Below are 24,837 nucleotides of genomic sequence, written 5' to 3'. Positions count from 1 at the left end.
GTGCTGGGACTAAAGGCGTATGCCACTGCTGCCCAGCTGACTGTCTAATGTTTTATACTCAGCCTAGACATCTTTCCTAAACTCCAAATGTGCATAGTCCTTTATAGTAGCCCCAAGACTCGTGTGACTGTTGAGTACCTGAAATGTAGGTAGCATGACTTAGGAACTCAAACTTTAATTTAAAACTATATGTGACCTGTAGATATCATACAGAATTCAGTTCTATTAATCTACTTCTATTTAAGGCTTCATTTTCTGACCCCAAGTAAATCATTTGTTTAAGAATTATTGGTTTTTAATTGAATATGAGTAATGCTTTTAATAACAAACTTCCTTAGTTGGTGGTTTAGAATCCTTTATTTTGACAAGGTTTTTTAAAAGAAATTTTGCTGCCAGGCATGGTGACATGTGTTTGTAAATTCTGTCCTCAGGAGGCTGAGACAAAAAGATTGAAGGTTAGCCTTGGCTGCATATGGAGTTTGAAGCCAGCCTGGTCTGTGTCCAGGACCTTGTTTCAAAAATAACAAAAAGCATGCTGAATGACTTGCATAGAGATTCTATGTATTTCTTACTTTTCTTATTTAAGTCAATGCATGAGATTCTAGTAACACTAAATCAAGAGAATTCAGATACATATTCCATTATTTATGCTTGAGTGGCCTTCTTCACCTTGTGATGAAAAACTAGTGTTTACCCAGAGTGTCTATTGCAGATAGAAAGAGTTAATACCAAAACATATGTGGCTTCCACTATAGTAGAAGGTACAAAAGTATGGTGTGTGACTACATTCAGAATTACTCTAATGAGTGAACCTCCTTTTAAAGTTTTCTAACTTACCACTAAATTTTCAAAAGGGAAAGCACTGTATCTAAAGACTTAAACTTTAGTGAATCTCCTTTGTTAAAATTCTTATTCCTCTGGTACATATGTATTATTTCCAAATGAGCTTTTTTAGGAGTACTGACTAAAACATTTCACGGCAAAAGCATGTTCTGTTCTATCATTCCAGAGTAGAAGACTGAATAATTCACGCCATTGCCAAGTGCTTATCTTTGTAAGTCGGCGCAATGCCTGCAGGGAGAGAAAGATGTAGGCAATCAGTTTACTCAACTTGAGGACTAAAGGAAAGCAAGTGTGTGTGGGGGGGGGGGGACCATTGAAATGACTGAATTATTTTGACCAGGTGTAATTTCACCCTTGTTTTCATACCTGGAGAAGAAAACCACTTACTGTCTTAATATAGGTTACTGTCAACCACCCAACTGCATTTTACTATTTTTATAGTTTTAAACAGAAATTGACAACTTTTAAGATTTTCATTTCATAAGGCATATAAAGTGATATTAGAATTTATTTCAAAGTGCTCAAATTTTCAGGTAAATTTTCTTTAATTTTTTTTTTCTGAGAAAAAAAAATGCATGTTTTTAAAGAAAATGAATACACCATCATTGTTCGGCCGCTCTTTAATTGCTCGGTACTACGGTGATTCATCTTCTGTTATAACCAGTGCCTGGAGACCTCACCCCTTCTAGTTATAAACCTCTGGTGCCGTCACGTGTTTCATAGTGGTGCTTGTCGCAACCATTCTATGATTCTACAATTTTTAAATAATATTTTAATAGTAATTTTCTTTACTAATCAGAGTGGGCATTTCTGTAACCAAGTAAACAGCTCTTCATGCTTCCCCCTTAACAAGGGAGAAAATAAAATATAATCTATGACATAAATAATAGTTGTTGTTTCCTTTGTAAGTTACTATGACTCAAGGTAATTCTTAATTAGAGCCATGAGAGAATAAAGTTTGGTTTTTAAGCATCTGAAGATGTATCTGCTACAAGCTCTGGTAGGAAAAGAACTGTCTACATTAAGGTCCCATTTACTCTGACTCAGGCTGCCATCCACTAAATCTGTACTGAAATAGTCCCAAGGCTTCCCTGAAAGAGCTTAAGTGCATGCTTTTGCATTTTGTGGTTTAGTCAGTTCGGGTTGAGTAGTGAGTATCTATGATATCATAAAAGTTACTGGTAATGTTTTCTGGAAGTGAATATCCAGCAGTATTGAAAGTAATCAACTAACAATGGAAATTGGGTTAGGAGCCAGACCTTCTGGTAAGGATAGAGACCTCAAGGTCAAGGCAATGTTGATCTGTATTTTCCAGAATTTGAAGCGGACGTTCTCAGGAAGCTGTTTCCTTGAATGAAAAAAAAATGAATGAAATGTAAAGAATGGCCCTTTGGGGTGTTCTTAGTCAGCAGCTTGCCTAGCAGTCTGCGAGCCAGGCTGGTGAGAAAGAGTGAAACTTACAAATGACTACATCGAGTGACTGGTCAGTGTTTTAAATAAAGTGGAAGGTTTGTGCCACAGACGCTTCATAAGGAGACTGTGTGCTCATTGCGATGGCATTTCTCTGAAAAGTGCTTAATATATCTTCATAAGGAGTCCATTTAAAAATGACTTTTGCACAGTTCTTGTAGTTTTTAAAAGTAGAATCAAAAACACTGTATTTTTGGCAGAAATACTCTAATGAAAGCTGTTCCTTGGCTTTAAAAAAAGAAATAGTTACATCTAAAAATTAGTCCATGCAGTTCATCGGGCTGTGCTTACGGAGGGTCTGTTCTGTGCAGGGCCTCAGCTTGACACATAGATGAACATGAAAGCATGCCCTCACGCTCTCCCAGTCTGAGAATCCAGCAGGCCAAGAAGTCACAGTGCTGTGACAGCAGTGAGTTTAACAGGAACAGGCATTCAACACTGTGGGGACACAAGAAGAGAATAAATCTGATTAAGTGTATAACTTTATCCTGGCGGGGAAACCCACGGAGACAGCTGACCCGAGCTTGTGGGAGCTCACAGACTCTAGCCCAACAGCTAGGGAGCCTACATGGGACCGAACTAGGCCCTCTGCATTGTGTGACAGTTGTGTAACTTGGCCTGTTTGTGGTGCTCCTAACATTGGGACCAGGATCTGTCCCTGGCCCATGAGCTGGCTTTTTAAAACCTATTCCTTATGGTAGGATGCCTCCCTCAGCCTTAATGCTGCGGGGAGGAGCTTGGTCCTGCCTCAGCTTAGTGTTGGATTCCCTGGAGGTGGAGTTACAGATGGTTGTGAGCCATGATGTGGGTGCTGAGAATGAAACTCAGGTCCTCTGGAAGAGCAGCCAGTGTTCTCAACCACTGAGCCAACAAACATGGTTTTTACTAAATATAAAGCAACAAAACTGATGAGAGGATTATAAATAACTTGTCCCTCTGGTCTGGTGAAAATTACTACATTGCAGTAAATATAACTAGAATATTTTTTAGTTTTATTTTGTATTTTATGTGTATGAGTGTTTTACCTGCATGTGTATGTGTCTGTGTACCATGTGTGTGCAGTGCCCATGGAGGCCAGAAGGGGGCACTGAATCTCCTGGAACTAGAGTCACAGACAGTTTGGAGTGTTTTTGTGGGTTCATGAAATTGAACCAGTGTTAACTTGAAGAGCAGTCAGGGGTCTTAACCCCTGAGCCATATCTTCATCACCAAATATTACATTTGAGCAAGTCAGTCACCGAATAAATATAATACGTAGTATAATGACTGTTTATTCATTCATGCATATTTGACATGTTTGTCATTGTAGGCATGGGGTTGATAAATGTGGAGACAAAAACTAAAATAGTGCTATAAATTTATGATATCTGCTCTTCTTTCTGGAAACTATTGATGAAACTAAGGACTTTACTGTGTAACCACAGGACCATTATCATACATGAAAAGTAATACTGGTTATATAAAACCATCTAATAAATGCTCACATTCAGGTAGCCCTAATTATACCACAAATGCCTTGAGCAATCTCTGTATCTCTAGCACTCAATCAAGATTCATATTTTCATTGATGGTTATGTTATTTTAACATCAGTTATATTAGTATCAGTTTCAATCAACTGGCTAGGCTAATTGTCTTATGAAATATCAGTGTTTTAAATTTATCTATTTCATTGTGGTTTTATTCTGGCAAAACCTGTGTCAATACTATGAGTGATAATCACTTTTTTACATCTTATCAAATGTCATGTGTTGTCAGGATGTCCCACTGCAGGCCTTGCTAAGTTTAGCCTTTGATTAAGGAGGTGGACACCAGATCTCTCCATTATGAAAATACAATGGCCCTGTTTCGATTACTGTGTGTTCTATAGGTCATGTGAATGCCCTCTTCCCAATAGACTTCCTAGTAGTTTTGGCATCTATTCTCAATTAATTGTCCTGGTGAGGGATACAACATGCTGCTTTTCCAAAGTAACCATTCCCTCCTACTTCATTGGTTTGTGTTCTTTGGTGAAATATATTGGTTCCTTTTTTTTTTCCTTTTGAGTTTGTGTGTGAAGCTGCACTGGTGTATGAGAAGTTAGTATTTCCTTGTAGTTATCCACCACCTCTAATTTTTAGACTTTTTCCTCTCCTCTCTTCTACAGTGACCTTTGCACTGTGTGTGTGTGTGTGTGTGTGTGTGTGTGTGTGTGTATGTGTGTGTGTGTGTGTGTGTGTGTGTGTGTGTTCCTCACAGGGCAGAGCATCGTTAGAGTCCATGATCACCATGGCAGGGACCATGACAGCAGGCCGGCATGGCACTGGAGCAGCAGCTTAGAGCTCACTAATGAAACAACAAACCATAAGGCAGTGAGAGAGGCAGAGACAGAGAGACACTTGGAATGACATGGACTTTTGGAACCTCAGACTTCACCCCCAAGTGACACACACCCTTCAACAAGGCCATCACCTGTAAGGTTTCCCAAACAATTCTACCAACTGGGAGCCAAGTATCAAAACAAATGAGTCTATGGCGTAATTCTCATTTAAATCATCACAAACATAAACTGCAAGGCTTAAACTCCATAAGCTTCTCTGATGATGGTTGAGAGATGCTTTAATCTATGAGTACAATGGTAAGTCTTTAGAAGTTGGTGTAATACTATGTCCATTTAGCAAATAGTAATAGTAGGTTCCCCCCTAGAACCTATGACCTGTCAAGCCATAGGTTCATAGCCTGATAACGGTGCCAGGTACAGATATATTCTTGTGAAGGGAAATCCGATCAGAGTGGTCAGTTACCCCCATGATGTTTGTACCACTGTTGCACCTGTGGGCGGGTCTTGCCAGGCCCATCATTGGTCTAGCTCTCAGGCTTCACAGCTGGGTGTGATTGACAGTTACTTTTCTCCACTGGTGCCTTGCTTAGCAACTTCCAGCACTATGAAAACTGGTCAGTACCAGCTTGATTATGCTATGTTCCTGTGACACAAAATATGTGGTATCTTCAGCAATTGTGTCTTGCAGTAAAGTTCTAGAGGGTAACCAAGAGCAGTGTGTCAATAGTCTGTGATGCTTAGGGGGTCTGTAGGACCTTGCTGGCCAACAATTCCAAAAGAAGAAACTGGTTTCTGGCTCTGGGCTTCTTACTTGTTATATTGTGATGTCTAATAGGGGCACGGTGCCTGTTGTAGGGTAGCTCATTTTCTCTCTCTCTCTCTCTCTCTCTCTCTCTCTCTCTCTCTCTCTCTCTCTCTCTCTCTCTCTCCATGTATTTTTTTTTTAAGTCTTTGGTGTGCCCCTTCCCATGCTCCCTCCTCTACCCTACCCTGCACTCCCAAACCCCAGTATAACTCTTCCTGTTCCATTCATCTCTTTTACCCCTTTATAATAGTCTTTTCTGTCTCCTTTTTCTTTAAAGCCCCTCCATCATGGCTCCTTAATTTTCTGGTCTCTATGGATATTCCAAATGGCACACACCTACCTGAAGCTTCAAAGCTAACATCTACAGATGAGAAAAAGTGTGAAGTTTGTCTTTCTGTGGCACCTCCCTCAGAATGATTGTCTCAAGCTCCATCCACTTACTTAAAAATTTCATTTTTCTTAATAGCTGACTAGTATTACATGTGTGTAATCATGTGTAATCTATAGTATACCACATGATTAGGCTGTTTCCATTCCCTGTTCTTGTGAATAAAGCAGCAATGAACGTGGATGAGCAGTAACTCTAGAGCAGGATATGGAGTACTTGGAGTATATTCCCAAGAGTGCTATAACTGGACCATAAGGTAGATTTGTTTTTATGTTTTTGAGAAACCTCCACACTGATTTCTATCGTGAATGTGCCAGTTTACCAGCAAACCAGTATTCTCCCCTTCCCACATCCATCATCCATAACATCCATACCACCATTTGTTTTTCCCTCCTCCTCCTCCTCCTCCTCCTCCTCCTCCTCCTCCTCCTCCTCCTCCTTCACCTTAGCCAATCTGACTAGGGTAAGATGAAATCTCAAAGAAGTTTTAATTTACAATTCCTTGATACCTGAGGATGTTGAACATTTTTAACTGTTTCTTGGTCATTTGTATTTCATTTTTTGAAAACTGTTTAGTTCTGTGCCCTATTTTTAATTGGGTTGTTTTCTTGTTCTTGTTTTTTTTTTCCCCAATTCTGTATATATTCTAAATATTAACCCTCTGTGTTGCTGATAAAGATTTTTTTCCCCATTCTGAAATCTGCCTCTCTTCCTGACTGATGGTATCCTTTTCTACATAGAAATTTTAATTTCATGAGGTTCCATTTATTAATTGTTGATTGTAATGCCTAAACTATCAGGGCCCTTCCTGTTCAGAAAACTCTTACGCCAATGAGTTCAAGCATATTTCCTCCTTTCTCCGCTACCAGAGTCAGAATATCAGATCTTTTGTAGTTCCATATGAAAGATTTTTTTCAATTTATGTGAAGAATTTTGATGAGGATGGCACTGAACCTGTAGATTGTTTTTGGTAGGGTGGCCATTTTCACAGTAGTAATCCTGTCAATCCATGAGCATGGGAGGTCTTTCCATCTTCTGGTATCGTCTTCAGTTTCTTTCTTCGGTGTCTTAAAATTTTCACTATACATATCTTTCACTTATTTGGTTAAATTTATTTCAAGTTTTTGTTCATTTTGTTTTTTGTTGTTGGGTTTTGTTTTGCTTTGGGTTTTTTTGTGTTTGTTTGTTTATTGTTGTTGAGGCTATTGTGAATGGTATTGTTTCCTTGACTTCTTTCTTGGTGTATTTGTCATTTGTATCTATGAAAACTACGGATTTTTCTGTGTTAATTTTGTTTTCTGATACATTGTTGAATGTTTTTATCAATTGTAGAAAGTTTCTGGTAACTGTAATTGAATGTAAATAAGGGAAATGCTTTATTTTGTTCTTATCCTTTTAAATTACTTTTCATTTCTAACTAAACAAGACCACTCTCATTTGAAAGCAAATGAGCCATACCACACTCTTACTGATTGCAGTAGGAAAGTTAGAAGATGTCAGAGACAACAGAAATTGACAAGAACCAAAATTGTTTAAATATTTTCCAATTTTTATTTGTCCTTTTTTTTAATTCAAAGATAAGATTAATCTGTGAATCAATGTCTTTCCTCAGAGTTACCTTAAAGACTTTACACTTAAGGGAAAACCCTGCTTCATTTGCTCTACATTTTTTTTTCAGTACAGAACAGTTCTGTTTAATTACACTATTTCATCTTTTATCTCTGAGTACCAGAGAGCCACTCAGTAAATATCAGTTGGTTGGACCAAGGCTCAAAAGTACTTCATATGCTATTGGCAAACAGTGGGTACTGAAAATGTGGGAGGGATTGTTTTTGTATTGCTTGGAGGCTTTGTTTCGTTTTGTGACTAGGATTTACTGAATTGTTAGGACTGCATCAAATTTGTAATTCTCCTGCCTCTGAGGGCTGTGACAGACACCTGCAGCTTCCTCGGTGCTGAGATTACAAGTATCACCATACTCAGCTCTTGAAAAATAGTATTTAAATGAAGCAAAGCTGTATTCCTAAATATATTGTGTTTTATTTTAAAGCTATTATTTCAAAGTGATATAAAGCTATAGTTCTGTCTTGATCACTTTACCCTTTTTACTTTAAGGAAAATCAGGTAAGTACGTTCAAAACAGAGGAACTTAACATTTTGCTTCAACTGGGATTTTGCTAATTACTCTTAGTAGACATTACAGTTCTTGCCTCCAACATTGTGTGTCAGCCATTAGCATTATTTGAACAAAACTATTCTAGTAAACTGTTACAATATTAACTCACATGTTTGCTGCTGGACAGATACTACAAAGTAAATTAGACCCACACCTGTGTTCATTTTTAGCTCATGTCTGACATTTGAACTAGTGTCTTACAGCTCAGATGCGGGATGTTATATACTTTACAGGATACTTATAACAAAGAAATGTAATAAAGGACACGGAGAACAAAAAGATAAATCCACGTCTGATAAAAGGGAAATTCTCAAGATTAGCCCATATTGTTACCATTGTAGAGAGAGAAAGCAGAACTTTCTGACATCCTATGGTGATTTAATAAATAACAGAATATATCACAGCAGGAAGTCACATCAAAGAGAAATCCAAATGGATTTATTTATTCTTTTGAGAAAATAAGGAAGCACTGATTCTTTCACAGCTTTTATGGTGTTACATTATAAATCTAATGACCTCAAGTCAGAAATAAAACTTTTCCGGAAGAATTGCAGCCGAGACAGATAATGGTGGAATTTTTGTGCTTAGAGCAGGATAGGAATACATCGTCAACTGTAGCTAGATGCCATCTGAATGGGAAAAAAAGGCTTAGCTGACCTTAAATTGTGTGTCTTAGTTAGCCAACCTCCCCAGCTGTTCCTGACCAAAGAATCTGTGACAATTTGGATGGATCCTGCCTTCTGAGGAGCATTTCTTTCTTTTTTTTTTTTATAAACTCCGTGATGTTTTCAAAATAAAATGGGCATAATAACCAAATGCGGTTCTTTCCTCTCCACAGCATACATCAGCATAGAAAGAAGGCCTTGCATCCACCAACAAGTAGATGCACCGCCAACGGTAAGGGAGTCTCAGTCTCTCTCTCTCTCTCTCTCTCTCTCTCTCTCTCTCTCTCTCTCTCTCTCTCTCTCTCAATTGTTAAAGCTGGTAAAAATTACAAAATGGTGCTGATTGATGACACCATTGTTGAAAACTCTTTTAACTTCTCTTTTCCAAAGTTATAGCCTTACAAGAAAATTAACTTCATGTTTCCAATTAAAGAAAACCTAATTTTTGCCAAAATATAGGAAAATAAGATACAATCTTTTACAGCCACTTGTTCATATTTTAAACTGAAGTAATTTATACTTTTAATAATGTAAATATATAATATGATATTTGCATTTAAAATGAATTATTTTCTGGAATAGTATGATTTTAGAGTGGATGTTTTATAATAGTAAAAGAATTCTCTAATGCTTCATTTCTCTTAAAAGTTATTTTACTTTCTATTGTAGGAGTAAGTTTTGCCTTTTATCCCTTTTCTGTTAGTACTAGATAACAAAAGGCATTTAATTATACTATTTATTATAGTAATATACATAGAATGGTATTTTCTTTTAGTTTCTGAACATGTGTGTATAAGTAACTAGCTTCCAGCTGAAATTTTCATAAGATGATGCAATCTAGAATACATCTACTTCCCTTCAACATAATCTTCTCATCCTTTATATAAGTCTTCCAAGCTCTTCAAATACCTTACTAGTTTCTATTGCGAGAAATATATCATAAATTTAAATGAAATAACAACAATGTTGAACTGCATTTGGATATTTTCTTGTAATAATTGCCTCCCTAGAAAATGGGCTTCATTTTCTATTTGATTAGTTTAATGTGTTCTATCATTTAAGGTATGGTATGTATGACATGTTAGTCAGCAACATAACCATAAAAACATTCAGCTGTAGGGTTGTTCCAGCTTCCCTTAGTAAGTACACTAACAGAGTAGCCACAACATTTTGTAAGTTTTATTCATTACCAAAATTAGAAGCTTAATTAAGGAAATTTCTTATTTTTAATGTATTTGAATAATGTACTCTTGAAATTTGTTTTACTCTTACAGGCATTCCTATAGCACCTTAGTCACAGTTCTGGTTAATCTATAGATTCTAGGACCCTGAAAAGTGCAACCCATCAGCTTTCTTGTTGTCTAGTTTCTGGGATGGTGGTAGATGAATCTCTGTTATTAACTGATGGAGTATTGGAACCTAATCCACATGGAATCAAGAGCAGGGATGTTATTACTACTTATGAGAACACGGTAATGACCCCAGAAGAACCCTGAGTTAGGAGCTGAGTCTCATGTGTATAGTGCTCCAGTGTTGTTTTAGGAGTCGGCTCTCCTGGCTGGATCATGAAGTGATCATACCATTTTTACCCGTACAATCAACACATTTTTACCAGTCTCATATTTATCACCCAGCTCTCTTCTTATAGGTTCTTCTGAGGTAGGACCAGCTGCTCTGGTGTTCCTTTGCTACAAACTGGAATGTCTTGCCTGCCTCTGCAGTCCTTTAGCCTGTCGACAGTCTTGGCCCTTCCCCACAGAATCACAAGTCTGTTCACTATCTGGGGATTTTCAGGATAGATTAAGTCTGATTTTCACAGAAGTATAGTTCTATGTAGCTTTTTTCCTTGAGCTCTTTAATTATTTAAGAAACCAACATGTTTATTGAAAAAATAAGGGAATCAGTCCTTAAAAATTATCAAGACAAGATATTTGTCAATCCAAACCTTGTATTTCTTTGTCCAGAAGAGAGCCCATGCATTAAGCCGCTCTTTTGTGCCCAAAAACCAAATAGAAAGGGAATCGCCCAAGATTTGTGAATGGCTGGTGCTGGGCCCGCAATTCCATCTTGTCTAGAAACTCAGTGCCCATCGTTCCTACCCATTACCGTTCTTTCTTTCCTCTTCCTCCTAGTGCCCCAGCAAACAGCCCGTGCCTTGTAGAGTGCTATTTGGTGTAACTATTTAGCAAGTGAGGTCAGCGAGTAACTGAGATTTCTCAAGCCTCTGTTCCAGGGAATGATGTGCTTTTCCGTAGTCCCAGGTGGAATCTGAAAAGTTTTCAGTTAAATATATGGTTATGGGATGATTGTGCTTCTTAAACACAGTAATGTTGTGTCACGTAAGTAAATACAGATTAGCCTGAAAACAAAACCACCTCTGTGCCTTTGTTCGACATTGCCTAGCCCTCTTTTCAATTGACTCATTTGCTTTTTTTTATTTTCACTTGTTACATGAACTTTGTTGGGAGTTGTTGCGGGAGGCTTGTTGTTTATCTTTGGCATACGTAATACCCTGGTTTTGCACTACCTTTAAAAGTTGAAGGCTGTGCCTGAATGGATTGATGCCCTGCGTGAAAATGAATCAAACCTCCCTTGTTATTTTGTGTGCTGAGCTGCTGTTTTGTGTTTTCTCGTTTTAGAAGTGAGGATTCAATCTGTGGCCCTACACGTTAGGCAAGTGCTCTAGTGCTGAGCTACACTCCCAGCCCTCCCATGCTGAGTTCCTAATTTTGTCTGTACCCAAGAGTACATTTCCAAGTTATTTTTTCAAGAAACAAAAAAAGAGATGAATTTCTTAAGTGTACTGATCTAAACTATCTCTCAATTGTCTCTGTGCAGTCCCATCTTTATTTGGTAGTATAACATTTTCATTTTTACAAATGTGATAGAAGTTGACCATCTCTGCCTTCTGGCAGAGTCTTAGGCAGGTTATTGGACATTAGCCTAATATTCTTTTGTAAAACTAACCTGTTCAGCTTGCTTGTACATTATAGACTTTATTTTATATGTACCTAGTGTCCCAGTTCTGATTTGATGAGTAAAACTGTAACTTTCTTGTTGACTTTTTTGCTGAGCAGTATTCACTTGAACACTATACTAAAAAGCACACACGGCATATTTGTAGATTATATGAAAATTAGATTATCACATTAGTAGATTATATGAAAATAATTAGATTATATCCTTTAAAGACAAGCCTCTGCACCTGCTGATAGCCTATGGCAAGTTAAGGACAAATTATCAGCCTCAGAGCTTTCAGAGGTCCTTGTCTGAACCTTGTCTGAAAGGCAGGTGTAAAAGTTAGTTAATAGTTAAGTTAGCATAGGTGTGAGTCCTTTATTTGCTTTAAATGAAGGACTTATTTGCAAATCAAAAAGAAAACACAAGCCACTGTGAATAAATGTTCCTCGGGAGCACAGTTAAAGCATACCTGCCTTTTAATATATATCGTATGCATAGCATGTCCTTTTATATTTTGTGGCAGAATATTATTATTATACTTGCAGAAGACATCAAAACAGTAAGCCATGCCAAAATGTACACGTTTCTTGGTGATTTGAGTTTTGTTTTTTTAATCTCCTCAATAAAATGATAAAGCAAAATGTAAGCAATATCAATATAACCTATTCTGATTAATGACTTGAAATTTTGCAAAGTTCCTGCCTTTCAAATCTGTCACAGTTACTAATATGCATTGCTCTTAGTTTGTTCAGTGATCCTGTTACTGAGCACACATTTTCTTTTAACAATGGATTTGGAGTAGTTTATAAAATTCCAGCTAATATTTTCTAAGAAGTTTATATTTACACATCTGAACCACAACAGGTTCAGATAAAACACAGTCTGTCTCATTAGGTTTATGCCTGTTGTGAAATACCTACTATTTGTCAAAGTAGCCATTTCATCATTAGGATTTAAAATACCCAAACTTGACTTGAAATGTAAATGTTAATTCAATAGTTGTTCTTTCATTCTTTAGCTTAACAATGAATTTTTTAAAGGTTAACTGGTAGATTTTTGTCATATGACCTGTTAGTAGTAAACTTTAACATCTTAGACTATTTTGTTACTTTGAAAATATTTGAGATATCCATAATATTGCTTGGCATCAACACTAAATTTGTTCATAAATTTACTCATACAAAGTAAGTTTTATTGTGTCTCTGGGATTTTATGATATCTCTTATTTTGCAACATTTTGAGTCATTATTGCTATATTGTTATCCTTGTTTAGCCCTTGATGTTGACAAGATTCCTATATACAGTATTGCTACACTTTGTAAAATAGTTTTTATACATATACTTATGTAAAACGTCATGTTTATTATATTATTTGTAGTATCACACTTGTAGATAAAAGTGTGGATTTAAATGAAATATCTTGATTCAAAGGGCACACTTTATCTTCTCCAATGTAGAGCATTTTCCAGGAATTCACAGCATGTAAACTGAGGTGGCTATGCCCCTATAAAACTCATAAAATAGAACCTATGGTTGATCTCTTCCTGAAGCTAATTGCAGGGTGGAGAGGGAACCTTAAACTATATAAGCTTTTACAACTTGTCATAAAAGGGCCTGTTTTCATTTATCAATGAAGTAACAGTTCAAAGCAGTTCTGCTAAAATTTCTATTGAAATTCAAATACAAATGCAAAATAGTTGCTCTTTTAAAACTATTTATGGCTGTTCATAATAAATATTTTATTATGTATTTTCACATCCTTTTCTCCTCTGAACATTGGAAATTATGAAGCCTGTGTTAATTTTTTCCCATTGCCACTCCACTGATGTTTATGTTTTACATAGATTTCTTCCTAATTATGTTTTTGCTTTACTAAATTTTTTTAATTTGTCAAACTTATTCTAAAATGTTCCTATCTCTGGTACACTATAAGGTAACAGTGGCATGAACTGAATTCTAAAGTATCAGCTGATATACAGTGTACATGGGAAAATAGTATGGCAGGCACTATTAAATACCAAAACAAAAAAGCAAAATATATATATATATATATATATATATATATATATATATATTCACACACACAAAAACGTCTTTATAAACTAGGAAACATATCTTTAACTAGTTTTTGCATTCATAAGGAAGGTGACCTGTACATAGCTAAATCCTAAAGTATAAGATGACCAACTAGGCTCAGAGCAATTATGGAAGGGATTTCATGTCACCATGGCAATGTGTACACAGTATGGGAATACAGAATAGACCTGAATGCTGTAAGAATTCCCAGGACTGGAGTCACTTGGGAATGCTAGTTAGGGTAAGTATGTACTAAACTGGATCTTAAAAGGGGGACAGAATTTTAAAAGTAATAGGACATTCTAGACCAAAGTAGCAGTGTGACCAAAGATCATAGGAGAAATTACACACAGTTTATAGACTGGTAGACACCTCTGCCACACATCTGGCCCCAGCAGCTGTCCTTAGTCACAGAGAAAGATTCCATAACCTCTTTCATCTCTCCTTGACTCTAAAGCTGGAACCATGTGACTGAAGCTAACAAGTTCTGCTGCTTGCTAGGGCTGGACCATGTGCCTGCCCCTCGTTCATTTATGTCTTCACCAGCTTACTATTTTTGATTGTTTCCTTCACTGCCTAAGCTTGGCTCTCCTGAATCTTGATCTGTAGACCAGGTTGGCCTCAAACTCAGAGATCTGTCAGCCTCTGCCTTCCCAGTGCTGGGATTAAAGGCGTGCACCACCATACCTAGCTCTAAGCTTTTCTTTAGTTCCTCTTCACAAATTGGAAACTTGGTTGGGTGAGATCTTGCCCTGAGGTCACCATGCCCTTTATTCCATTTCTTAATCTGTTTATCTCCTTGAACACAGGACTTAGTACCATTCCACTTCCTGCTGTTCCTTTTCTCCTCAAATTGTACATTTTGTATTTTTACTTTCTCAACTTGTTCCTTTTCATTATAAATCTTCATTAGAGTTAACACTAACAACTACGCGACAGAGTCTATACTAGGCTGTTTTGAGATTTCCTCTGCCAACAGAATTAATCCACATCTCTTCACTTTAGCCTCAGGCAGACTTTTCAGACAAGGGCAAAAAGCAGCCACATTCTTCACCATAATATCACAAGAACGATCTCCAGGCAGCATACTATAATTATTCTCCTCTGAAACCTCTTGAGCCAGACCCCCACTGTTCAGACCACCCTCAGCACTGCTTTCTTCCATGCTTCTACTAGGATGGCCCATTAAGCAGCTTTTGAAGCATTCTGGTGCTTCACTAACACAAAGTCCCAAAAACATGGTCAGGTCTACCACAGCAATACCCCAGTCCCTGGTGCCAACTTCTGTCCTAGTTAGGGTTTTTATTGCTCTAAATTTGGCAACTCATATAAAGGAAAACATTTAATTGGGGATAGTTTACAGTTTCAGAGGTTTAGTCCATTATTGTCATGCTGAGAGGCATGCAGGGAGACATGGTACTGGAGAAGGACCTGAGAGTTCTACATCTTGATCCACAGGCCACAGAAGCAACTGTGTCACACTGAGCATAGCTTGAGCAAAGGAGACCTCAAAGCCCACACTTCCTTCACCAAGGCCACACCTACTCTGACAAGACCACACCTCCTAATAATGCCACTCCCTATGGGGACCATTTTCTTTCAAACCACCACAGTAGTTTTCTCAATTCTCTGTGGAATTGTCACGTTTTATAGTGTCCCTTTATGAATTCTCTGATCAAAACATTAGGAAAATACAAAACAATTAAATGGCAGCTACTGCTTTAGTATTAGGCAACTTATAATTTTTCAGTGTTTTGTTTCAGGCTTATTATTTGTCTCTTCAGTTTTATTTTGTGTTTCACAAAGTTGTAACTGCATATCTTTTAAAACAGGGTTTAGTGATTACTTAAAATTTACCATTTGTAAAAAGCAAAATTAAATTGGATCATTTTAAAGAAGTATCAAAATATTCTACACCAGAAACCAAACATGAGTAGATCATGTTGTTAAAGTGAAGAAAACTTTCATTCAGAAAAGGAAACAATTAACATAAAATATTTCTTATCTTTGGATAAATTTAATCGAAGGGTAGCAAACTAGAGACAAGGACCCAGCTTTAATGATAGGACCTAGCATTCATAAGATCCTGCGTTTGATCCCTAGCCTTGAAATAAATAAATACATACATACATACATACATACATAGAGGAAGGAAGGAAGGAAGGAAAGGAAGGAAGGAAGGAAAGAAGGAAGGAAGGAAGGAAGGAAGGAAAAAGGGAAGGGAAGGAAGGAAGAAAGAAAGTTAGAAAGAAAGAAAAAGACAGACTATCAAACTAGTACTGGTTTTCATGCTTAGTGCTTAGTTGGGCATCCATCGTCTGCCACAACTAATGTTCAAACAGTAGGTTTCTTTCTGACAAATACGAACTGACCGAATTCTGTCTTTCTGGGTGCTGTTTATTCTGGCACCATCAGCCAACAGCAAGCTGTGTCTCTGCCAGAGATGGCAACACTGCTGTAACTTAACCCAGACACCCCTCGGTATAACCACATAATTGAGTCACAGGTTAGCTCGATGCATTAAGATCGTGCCGAGTTCCTAAAAGGAATAAAGCATATTCTGTGATTGTATTGAAACATTAGAAAGTTTTCTGAGCCGGGCGGTGGTGGCGCACGCCTTTAATCCCAGAACTTGGGAGGCAGAGGCAGGTGGGTCTCTGTGAATTCAAGGCCAGCCTGGGCTACAGAGTGAGTTCCAGGAAAGGCTCCAAAGCTACACAGAGAAACTCTGTCTCAAAAAACAAAAAAAAAAAAAAAAGTTTTCTGATCACCAAGTCTCCTCTCAGACTACTGATAGCCTAGTACAACCTAGGCAGGCTTCACTAGGGATACTCTAGAGATTGAGAGCATATTTTATCAAATATGGGAATAAAAAAATGATTATTGTCAGATGTGTAGTTGGAGTTCACAGACCTATATTAGAATATAAGGTCATCTTTATACCCGTAGATGTTCTACAGAAATGTTTTACTGAAAACAATATTCCTCTATGATTTGAAGAGTTTTTGAAAAGTTGAACAAAAATAATTACCTTCAACATTCTGGGTACTTTCTGTATACCTAGTACTGTGTAAAGTGTTTCTTGTAACTGATTTCATTTTCTATCATAATTCTGTAAGACAAGGGTATTCTCATTAACATCATTATGTGCCAAAGGAGAAACTGCGGCAAATAATCTTTTAACATCATCTAAAAACACTTCAATTTAATGTGTTAGTTATGGAAGATGGACCAATAATATTAATTCTAAAAATATAATTAATCTACATTAATATATCATTAAATTCCTATGTTACTCCATAGCATGAGGCATATTATGGGAAATCACAAGTTGTTCAGGTAACAAGAGCAGTTAGTCCTGTAACATAGTTGATATTTTTAGACATCTGCTCCATAGTGGCTGTTATCACTTCTGCGTACCATTACTGTAACATGCAACACTTGGAAGGTGGGTAGAGAGCTGGGTGACAGCCTGCAGAGTGCTGAGCAACATTGCAAAGGCTGGCCAGAACCACACAGGAGAGAGGTTGGCAAGACCGTGATTTGGGGCATAGCCCAGTACAAATGCCTTCCAGGGGAGCTTCCTAAGAGAGCTGTTTTCTGAAATACTTCTTGTAAAGCATTCTATCAGCCCACAAAGAAGCCTCAAGCAGATGATGATTTGAGGTTAGTGGATAGAATCTAGGTGATTTCCTAGGAAAAGTGGCCTGAAGTTTTTCAGTAGCTGAGGGCTGAAAGATATGTAAGGCAGGGCAACCTGGATGTGAGAAGGGATCTTGGGGTTGGTGGGAAGAATGAGGCCCAGAAGCTGTGGTTTTTCTAGTGCATAGGCAGGGTCACCTGTGACCTTGAGAAAGGAAATGACAGACACCTGCTGCCTTGCAACTCTGCTACACATGCCACAGACAGCTGTTTGAAAGACAGGAGTGGAGGAATGAGAAGGTAGTTATGAGTGTCACCAATGAGAGGAGATGGGCCTTCTTGCACTCTTCCTTGAGACGTATTTTGAAAGCTCACTGAAACACTTGCATCTGACACCTAGGTACGGATGATTCTCCAGCTGTTAGTCTAATCTTACCTATTTTTTCCATTCTACTCCAGAAAATAATCTTTATCATCAATATTTAGGGTGTTGCCATTTGAGAACCTACAAAAAACAAAGCTAAAATATTGCCTAGTATTCCTGTCTTCTCCAGGGCCTTCCCATTTGCTCTAATTTTCTATGACAATACTACAAGCCTGTTGGTTCCTACATGTAAACCCTTGTTAGGCTCATGTCGTTTCCTGGTGTCCCACACATGTTGCTTTCTCTGTCTGTTGTATTTCTACAGTCTAAGCTCTTACATTGACTATCATGGCCAGAGTCAAGGGTCTCCTCTCTGACATGGAAAGCTGGGTCTTTGTATTTTTACTATCATCTGTACTGTTGCTTTGCTTATAAGCAACTTTACCTCCCATAACAAATTGTTCCAGTTGTAACTATAATTTCTCATAACAACTTCATTTTAATATGGTTCCCATTGCATAAAATTTAGCCTCTTATTGTGTGTGTGTGTTCTCATTCAATTGTGTGTATATATGATACAGCCCCTTGTGTCTGGCTTACTAAATGTTTTCAAGGTTCAACCCTGTACAGTGTATCACATTGCATTCCTTCCCATGGCCAAAGAGTATTGTGTTATTTGGGTATGTTACATTTTATCCATTAATTCACTGGTTGGTATTGAGTTACTGTTTTTAAGCTATTACTAGTAATCCTGTACATTCACATACAGGGGTTTGTGAATTCAAACATAGTCTTCAATTCTTTGGAAATTTAAGAGCAGGAGATGAGACATGGCTCTGCAGGTTGGTAAAGTACTTGCTATGCAATCATGAGGATCAGGGTTCAAGTCCCCAGCCACTGTGTAAATGCCAGACAAGTGTGCTGGCCCATCTGTAATCCTAGCACTCAGGAGGCAGAAAGAGGATTCCCCAGAGAAAACAGGCCAACTAGCCTAGCCAGATCCTTGAGGTATGATTCAAGTGAGAGACTCTGCCTCAATTTATTAGCTACAGAGCCAACAAGAAAGACACGTGGCATCAACCTCTGGCCTACACATGCACGCAAACATGCATGCTCTCACACACAGAAACACATGTGTCCAAAAATATCCAAATTTTCATGTACACATGCATTTGTATCCACCCCCCTCTAAAAAGGAAAGTAAATTTAGGAGAGTAACTGTACCATAATATGGCAAATCTATGTGTATTATTTTGAGAAACTTCCAAAATGATTTCTAAAGTGTTTCAATCATTGTTAAATCCTACCAGACATGAATAGGGGTTGAGTCTCTCTGAAGCCTCACTTGTTACTATTGTTTGTTTATTGGTTTCTATTATCCTTGTGCTTTCTTCTTTGGTCCAGTGGTTATTTGGAATGCTTTATTTAATTTCCACATATTTGTGAATTTTTCTAATTTCACCATGTAACTGGTTTCCATTTTCACTTCATTGTAGTTGTAGAATATAGTTTCTGTGAATTTGAGTTTTTAAATTTTATGTCCTTAAAAAGATTTCGTTTATGGACTAGCATATTGTCTATTCTAGAGAGTGTCCCATGTACACTTGCGAAACTTGTATACCGCTTTTATATGAGGTAGAGTATGTTATAAAAATCATGACATTTAGTTAGTTTGTAATGCTGATTGGGTCTTCTGCTTCCAAGTTGACCTTCTGCTAGATTCTATCCATATGGACTCTAGTGAAGGCTTCTAACTTCTGACTGGTAAGCTGCCTATTGCATTTTTTTTCATTCAAACAGTTCTGTCTTCAATGTTCTGAAGCTGTATAGGGTACATACATGCTTGTCCTTACTTTTATCTTCCTGACTAGCTGGTCATTTTATTGTTATAAAGCATCATTCTTTGCCTATAGTGACGGTTTTTGTCTTGAATGTTTGCCTGATACAAATATAACTACTCCTACCCATTTGATTGATGTCCCTTCCAACTCTTCTGCCTTAAAATCTGAAGTGTTCCTCTTGCACAGTTTATTGTCGAATCAAGAGTTTTATTCATTTCTGTAATTTTTCATTTTGAAATGTTAATCAACTTACATTTAACTCAGTTACTGATAAAATCTGAGTGAGTCAAAAGCTAAATTTGGTTTTGCCTTTGGGTATTGGTATGTTTTTGTTTGTTGTTCTGTAATACTTCCACTGTTCCTTTGGAAGAAGGTAAATTCCTGTCTCTCTTTTGCTCTCCCTTTTTCTTTTCTTTTGGTAGTTTTATTGAGCTGTTTTCCTAGTAATTGCCCTTAGAATTTCAGTTAACATCTTAATATAATTTCATTTGGATTAGGAGCAGTTTTAGTATCACTCTTCCTCATCTTTTACATCTGTGCTGTTATTGTCATGCATGTTCTGTCTTTATTTGTTGTAAGCCTATCAACATGTGTTTATAACTATTTCTATATTGAGTTTCTTTTTCAAGTAGATGGGTATAAAAAGTTATAAATAATGTGGGTTTGTTGTTATTGCTTGGTTTGGCTTGGTTTGGTCTTTCCTTATTGGGCATTAAACTGAAGGTCTTCTTGGGTAAGGAAAGTCCTCCAACCCTGAGCTATATTCCTAGCCCTTCTTGAGTTGTCTTTGTTTAGAAACAGGATCTCACCAAGATGCCCAGGCTGTCCTTCTCTGCAATGCCAGAATTTTATGGATTTTGACATTATTTTATTGGTGTTTTCTATTCCTGTGAGCTATTATTCTTACACTTTCTCTTAATTATTTAAACAATTATTTAAACAAATTTTCCTTTATGCCTTTCAACATTTTAAAATCCTGACTGGAAATCTTTGTCTAGTAAATTTAACATGCAGACATTTTCAGGAGCAATGTCTGCATTTTGCTTTCCTTGTGGTCATATTTTCCTATTTCTTTACATGTTTCGTAGCTTTTGTTATTAATTACACCTTTGAAACAATGTAATGCATCAAACCTGGAAACTGTGTAGTCCTAACTTGTATTACTACCTACAGCACTGCATCCTAACAATCGACTAGTTTTTGAGGGATCCCCTGGGTTATAACTACCTTATATGCATGGCATTCTCTGGGTCATAGCAATTCAGACATTCCTCAGAACGGATGCTTTTGGGGAGATGCTACACACAGAGTGCTTCTCTATGGGACAGGAGCTCTGAGACGCTCCGACCACCCTGCCTCTCTGCTGGCTGCTGAACTGCTACTTCCCACAGCCGTTATGTCTCTGGGCATGCTGGCTTCAAGGCTACCTTGGAGCTGGCCAGGAAGTGTTGTATGTGAGGAAGGCAAGTTAAAGCTTTAGGCAGGTTCCTCTTATTTTTATTACCAAGCTTCAGCAATTTTTATCAAATATAATCCTCACATTGTTATAAGCTTTTGTTTAGTTTTCAGAATTTTTGTTAAGTTACTCTCAACTGTTTGGACAGTGCTCCTGCTTTCTTACAAGAGTGACTCATTTTTGTTATTCCATTATGCCAGAATCTGTCACTACTCATATACTCTGGAGATCAGAGTCTTCCATGTCTCAGATCCTCTTTGTTATTTTCCATCATGCCCTTTAGAATGCTTTCTGGTCAGTTTGAGTCCTTTGCTCAGTAGTGTCTATCTCCTTGGGTGTCATGATAAGAATTATATACAAAAATCCTGTAAACTTATCCACCCTTTCCTGCTACAGTATCATTACTTCTTCCCTACCACGTCAAATATGCATGTGCATGTACACGAACTTATCTATTAGTATTTGCCCTTGCTGCTTTGGGAGCTGTGACAGGCTAGTACAACATGGAGAAAGGACATCTAGAAAATGAAGTACAGCTCATCTCACTGTAGCCAGGAAGCAAAGAGAGGAAAAAAACAGACCAGTCCTCCACAATTCCTTTTGAGGAAAAACTCCACTGTGTTTGACTTGTTAGAAGTCCCACCATCTTCCAGTAGTATCACAAATTGAGGACATATTTGCCCCCATGCTCTAATTACCTTCCACATCCTGATGACCATCACGTTGGTAATTAGGTTTCAAAACATTGATTTGGAAGAACACAGAAATTCATAGGATAGCATTAGTCATCATATAAAAATAAACCTTCTCATATAAAGTGCTTTATTTTTTAAGCCTAAAGTAAAATTTATTAACTTCCACTTTCATTTGTTAGAGAATTCCCCAAATGGGGAACTGTTGAGGGCTTTCTCATTGTTACTTCAGTATCACCAAGGGCCTTTCTGCTGTAAAACTGCAGCAGTCAGAAGATTTTACAATTTATGTATGACCACAAATAAAGCCACATCATTATCCAGTGTATTAATAGTTTCAATTTACTTTTAAGTCTATGAATGCTGTCCTTTAGGACTAATTGTTTGAACACATGTAGTAAAATTCTGAAGTCAAAAGATAGATGTACCAGATGCTATCTTCCAAAAACCTCTTATTTTAAAGTCATACAAACCTGATGTTTTGTGGTGTACTTTACCTTGGAGACAGGGAAAGACTGGTAATTCACTCTCTTGAGTCTTAGTTTTATATTCTTTTGATTTACTCATGGCTGGTTTTGTTTTATCTGAACATAATTTAAATCAAATGCTTTCAAATACTTCTTTGATAAAATGTTCCTGATTTTGCATATACCAGCATTATAAAGCATGACAGCAACAAAGCTTTTGTCTCGTACAAGGCAATATGTTTTGTGCAATTATTTGCTTTCTTTATCTCTGGTTCCTTATCTGTTATTATCTAGATAAGACTAGTTAAAAGTAACAGGATCTTGATTACTTTGTACAAATACTCTCAGGTTCTCTCATGTGGTATTCATATAAATAATTAGTAGAAGGCTGGTTCTGCTATACTATCCTAGGAATAGTGTAGCTTTTCTTTATTCTTCTTATGAAGTAAAATAGAATCCAGTGTCACTGTATGGAAAGGCATCATATAACATTTAATGATGAGTTTCTATACAATTTAGGATTTATCATTAAATTTGCTTTTAATGTATTTTATTTTATTTCTGTTTTAATAGTAAAGACAATATTTCTTAATTAGTATTAGAAATAACTTTCTCAAAGTTTATTTAATTTTAAGATAAATACTAAAAATTATTTTAAAATTTCATCTTATATTTAATTGGTAAGAACCTACCAGTAACCATTATACGTACCCTTAAGTATTTGGATGAATACCCATCTGCCCATTGGGAAAATTCACATTTTTGATAGCCAGAGTAAAAAAGCATGAGTAGAATTATTAGCAGTGTTGCACCTTGGCAGTGAGGCCAATTTAGCCCTAAAGTTGTCTCTTAAATTATTCTGACAAAACTTAAAAGTAATCCTGGGAAGGGTCAAGATGACCATAGGTCTCTGTGTGGCACAGCATGGTCCAGCTCATATTAAGGGAATACAGGAAAAAGCAGCTCATTTGCAAAGCAGAATGCACCTTTTGTAGCTCCCTGGAGTAGTTGTAGCAAACTACTGCAAAGCCGATAACTAAGACAAGCAAAATGTATTAGCTCGCAGTTCTGAAGACCAAAAGCCTGAGGTCAAGTAAATTAAGGAGGAAGCTTTGAGAAGGTGTCCCCCTGGTTGTAGCCTGGCAGAGCAAAGTTCTCCAGTGAGCATGAAGCCAGCTGCAGCACTGTTTCAGGAGAATGTGCTCAAGTGTATGCGTTCATTCAACATAATTTGGCTTGGTAAATTGCCTGAGGACATTATGAATATTGACTGTTGGATTTTGTTCTAGATAAAAGTACAAGGAACAACTAGACTGCTGAATTTGACTGCTCATTGTCCCTGCAAGGGTCACTGAGAACCCTTCAGAGACAGTTCTAATAATGTTTCATTTCCTGAAAGATATTACAAAGAAAAATCTGCCTAGCATCTTTTAATAACCAGGCTAATTTTTTAAAAATACAAAATAGTGTCCAGTAGGTATTTCTATTAAGATTGAAAAATGTATACATCAGTAACCAAAGTTTAAGCTTTATTTGGGTAGTACATACCTATAATCCAAGTTTTTGGGGGGTTCATGAGTTAAGGCCAACATAGGATGCATGGTAAAACCCCGTTTCAAAAAAACAAAAACAAAAACAAAAACCTATGACTAGAGATGTAGCTTATTGGTAGAGCACTTGCCAAGCACATATAAGGCCCTATGTTTGATTCTCAGTACCCACTCCTCCCAGAAAAAGAAGGAAAGAGGAGAGAGTCAGACAGAGCAAATGACCAACCTAACTCAGTGTGGTTGTGTGTACCTATAGTTCCACCATTAGAGAGGCTGAGGTAGGAGGATCACTTGAACCCAAAAATTTGAGACCAGCCTGGGTAACATAGTAAGACCTGATCTCAAAAAACAAACAAATAGAAACAAAACTTGTTCGTGGCACTTCACTCAAGATTTTGTCCAGTCTAGTTGGCTTTGAGAAAGAGATTCTGTTTTAAATTTTCATGGTCCTCACTCAGGGTGGCATAGGAATATTATACTGTTTTTCAATATAATACTCAATTAATTGTATACAATATTCAACAATTTCTTGTGAATCGACTACTGTTAGATGATTTGTTTCAAGTGTAGGCTTAATATAAATTCTTAACGCACATTTAAGGTGTGCCAGGATAAGCTGTGATTAGGTATATTAAATGCATTTGCCAATTAATGATACTTCAACTTATAGATCTGTTATGAGCTAACACGATCAAAAGTCAAAGACCATCTGTATATAAACAAAGTGGATTTTATGAACCATTTTGTTTCCCAGACCTTTTATTACCAACATGATAATAAGATATGTGCACACTAGCACATATCTTTTAGCATTTGTTATAGAAAGATTTTGTAACTACTCTTTCAGCTTAAGAATTGAATCATATTGCAGAAAACAGTTCTGTGCTACATACATGCAGGCCATTGTGGGGCACCAAGGGGTATGTCACAGAAGACACTAGATTGAGACCTTCCAAACAGACTGTTAATAACGAGGCCTGCTGGAACAAGAGGATGATCCAGATACTGTTCACTGGGGACAAACCTCTTGCTGGCTTTTTGCCTGCTGGCTTTTTTACAGTTTTGCTTGAACACTCAAACAATAAAATCTTGTAGATAGAAAGGCCAGGATTTATTCATAATT

At 37.2% G+C, this 24,837-nt stretch overlaps 1 protein-coding gene across 4 annotated transcripts in view; it reads left to right on the top strand.

Moving 5' to 3' along the window:
- Positions 1–24,837, top strand: part of Ahi1 (Abelson helper integration site 1) — a 150,308-nt gene that overhangs the window by 91,682 nt on the left and 33,789 nt on the right. For all 4 annotated transcript variants that reach the window (XM_059272672.1, XM_059272670.1, XM_059272671.1 and 1 more), the window contains one exon: positions 8,839–8,897. In XM_059272672.1, the coding sequence (XP_059128655.1) occupies positions 8,839–8,897 (59 nt within the window). The remainder of the gene's footprint in view (positions 1–8,838; positions 8,898–24,837) is intronic.

This window comes from Peromyscus eremicus, chromosome 8b (assembly GCF_949786415.1).
Source record: "Peromyscus eremicus chromosome 8b, PerEre_H2_v1, whole genome shotgun sequence".
Lineage (NCBI taxonomy): Eukaryota > Metazoa > Chordata > Mammalia > Rodentia > Cricetidae > Peromyscus > Peromyscus eremicus.
The sequence above is the reverse complement of the archived record's forward strand: the minus strand, read 5'-3'. Positions and strand labels throughout refer to the sequence as shown.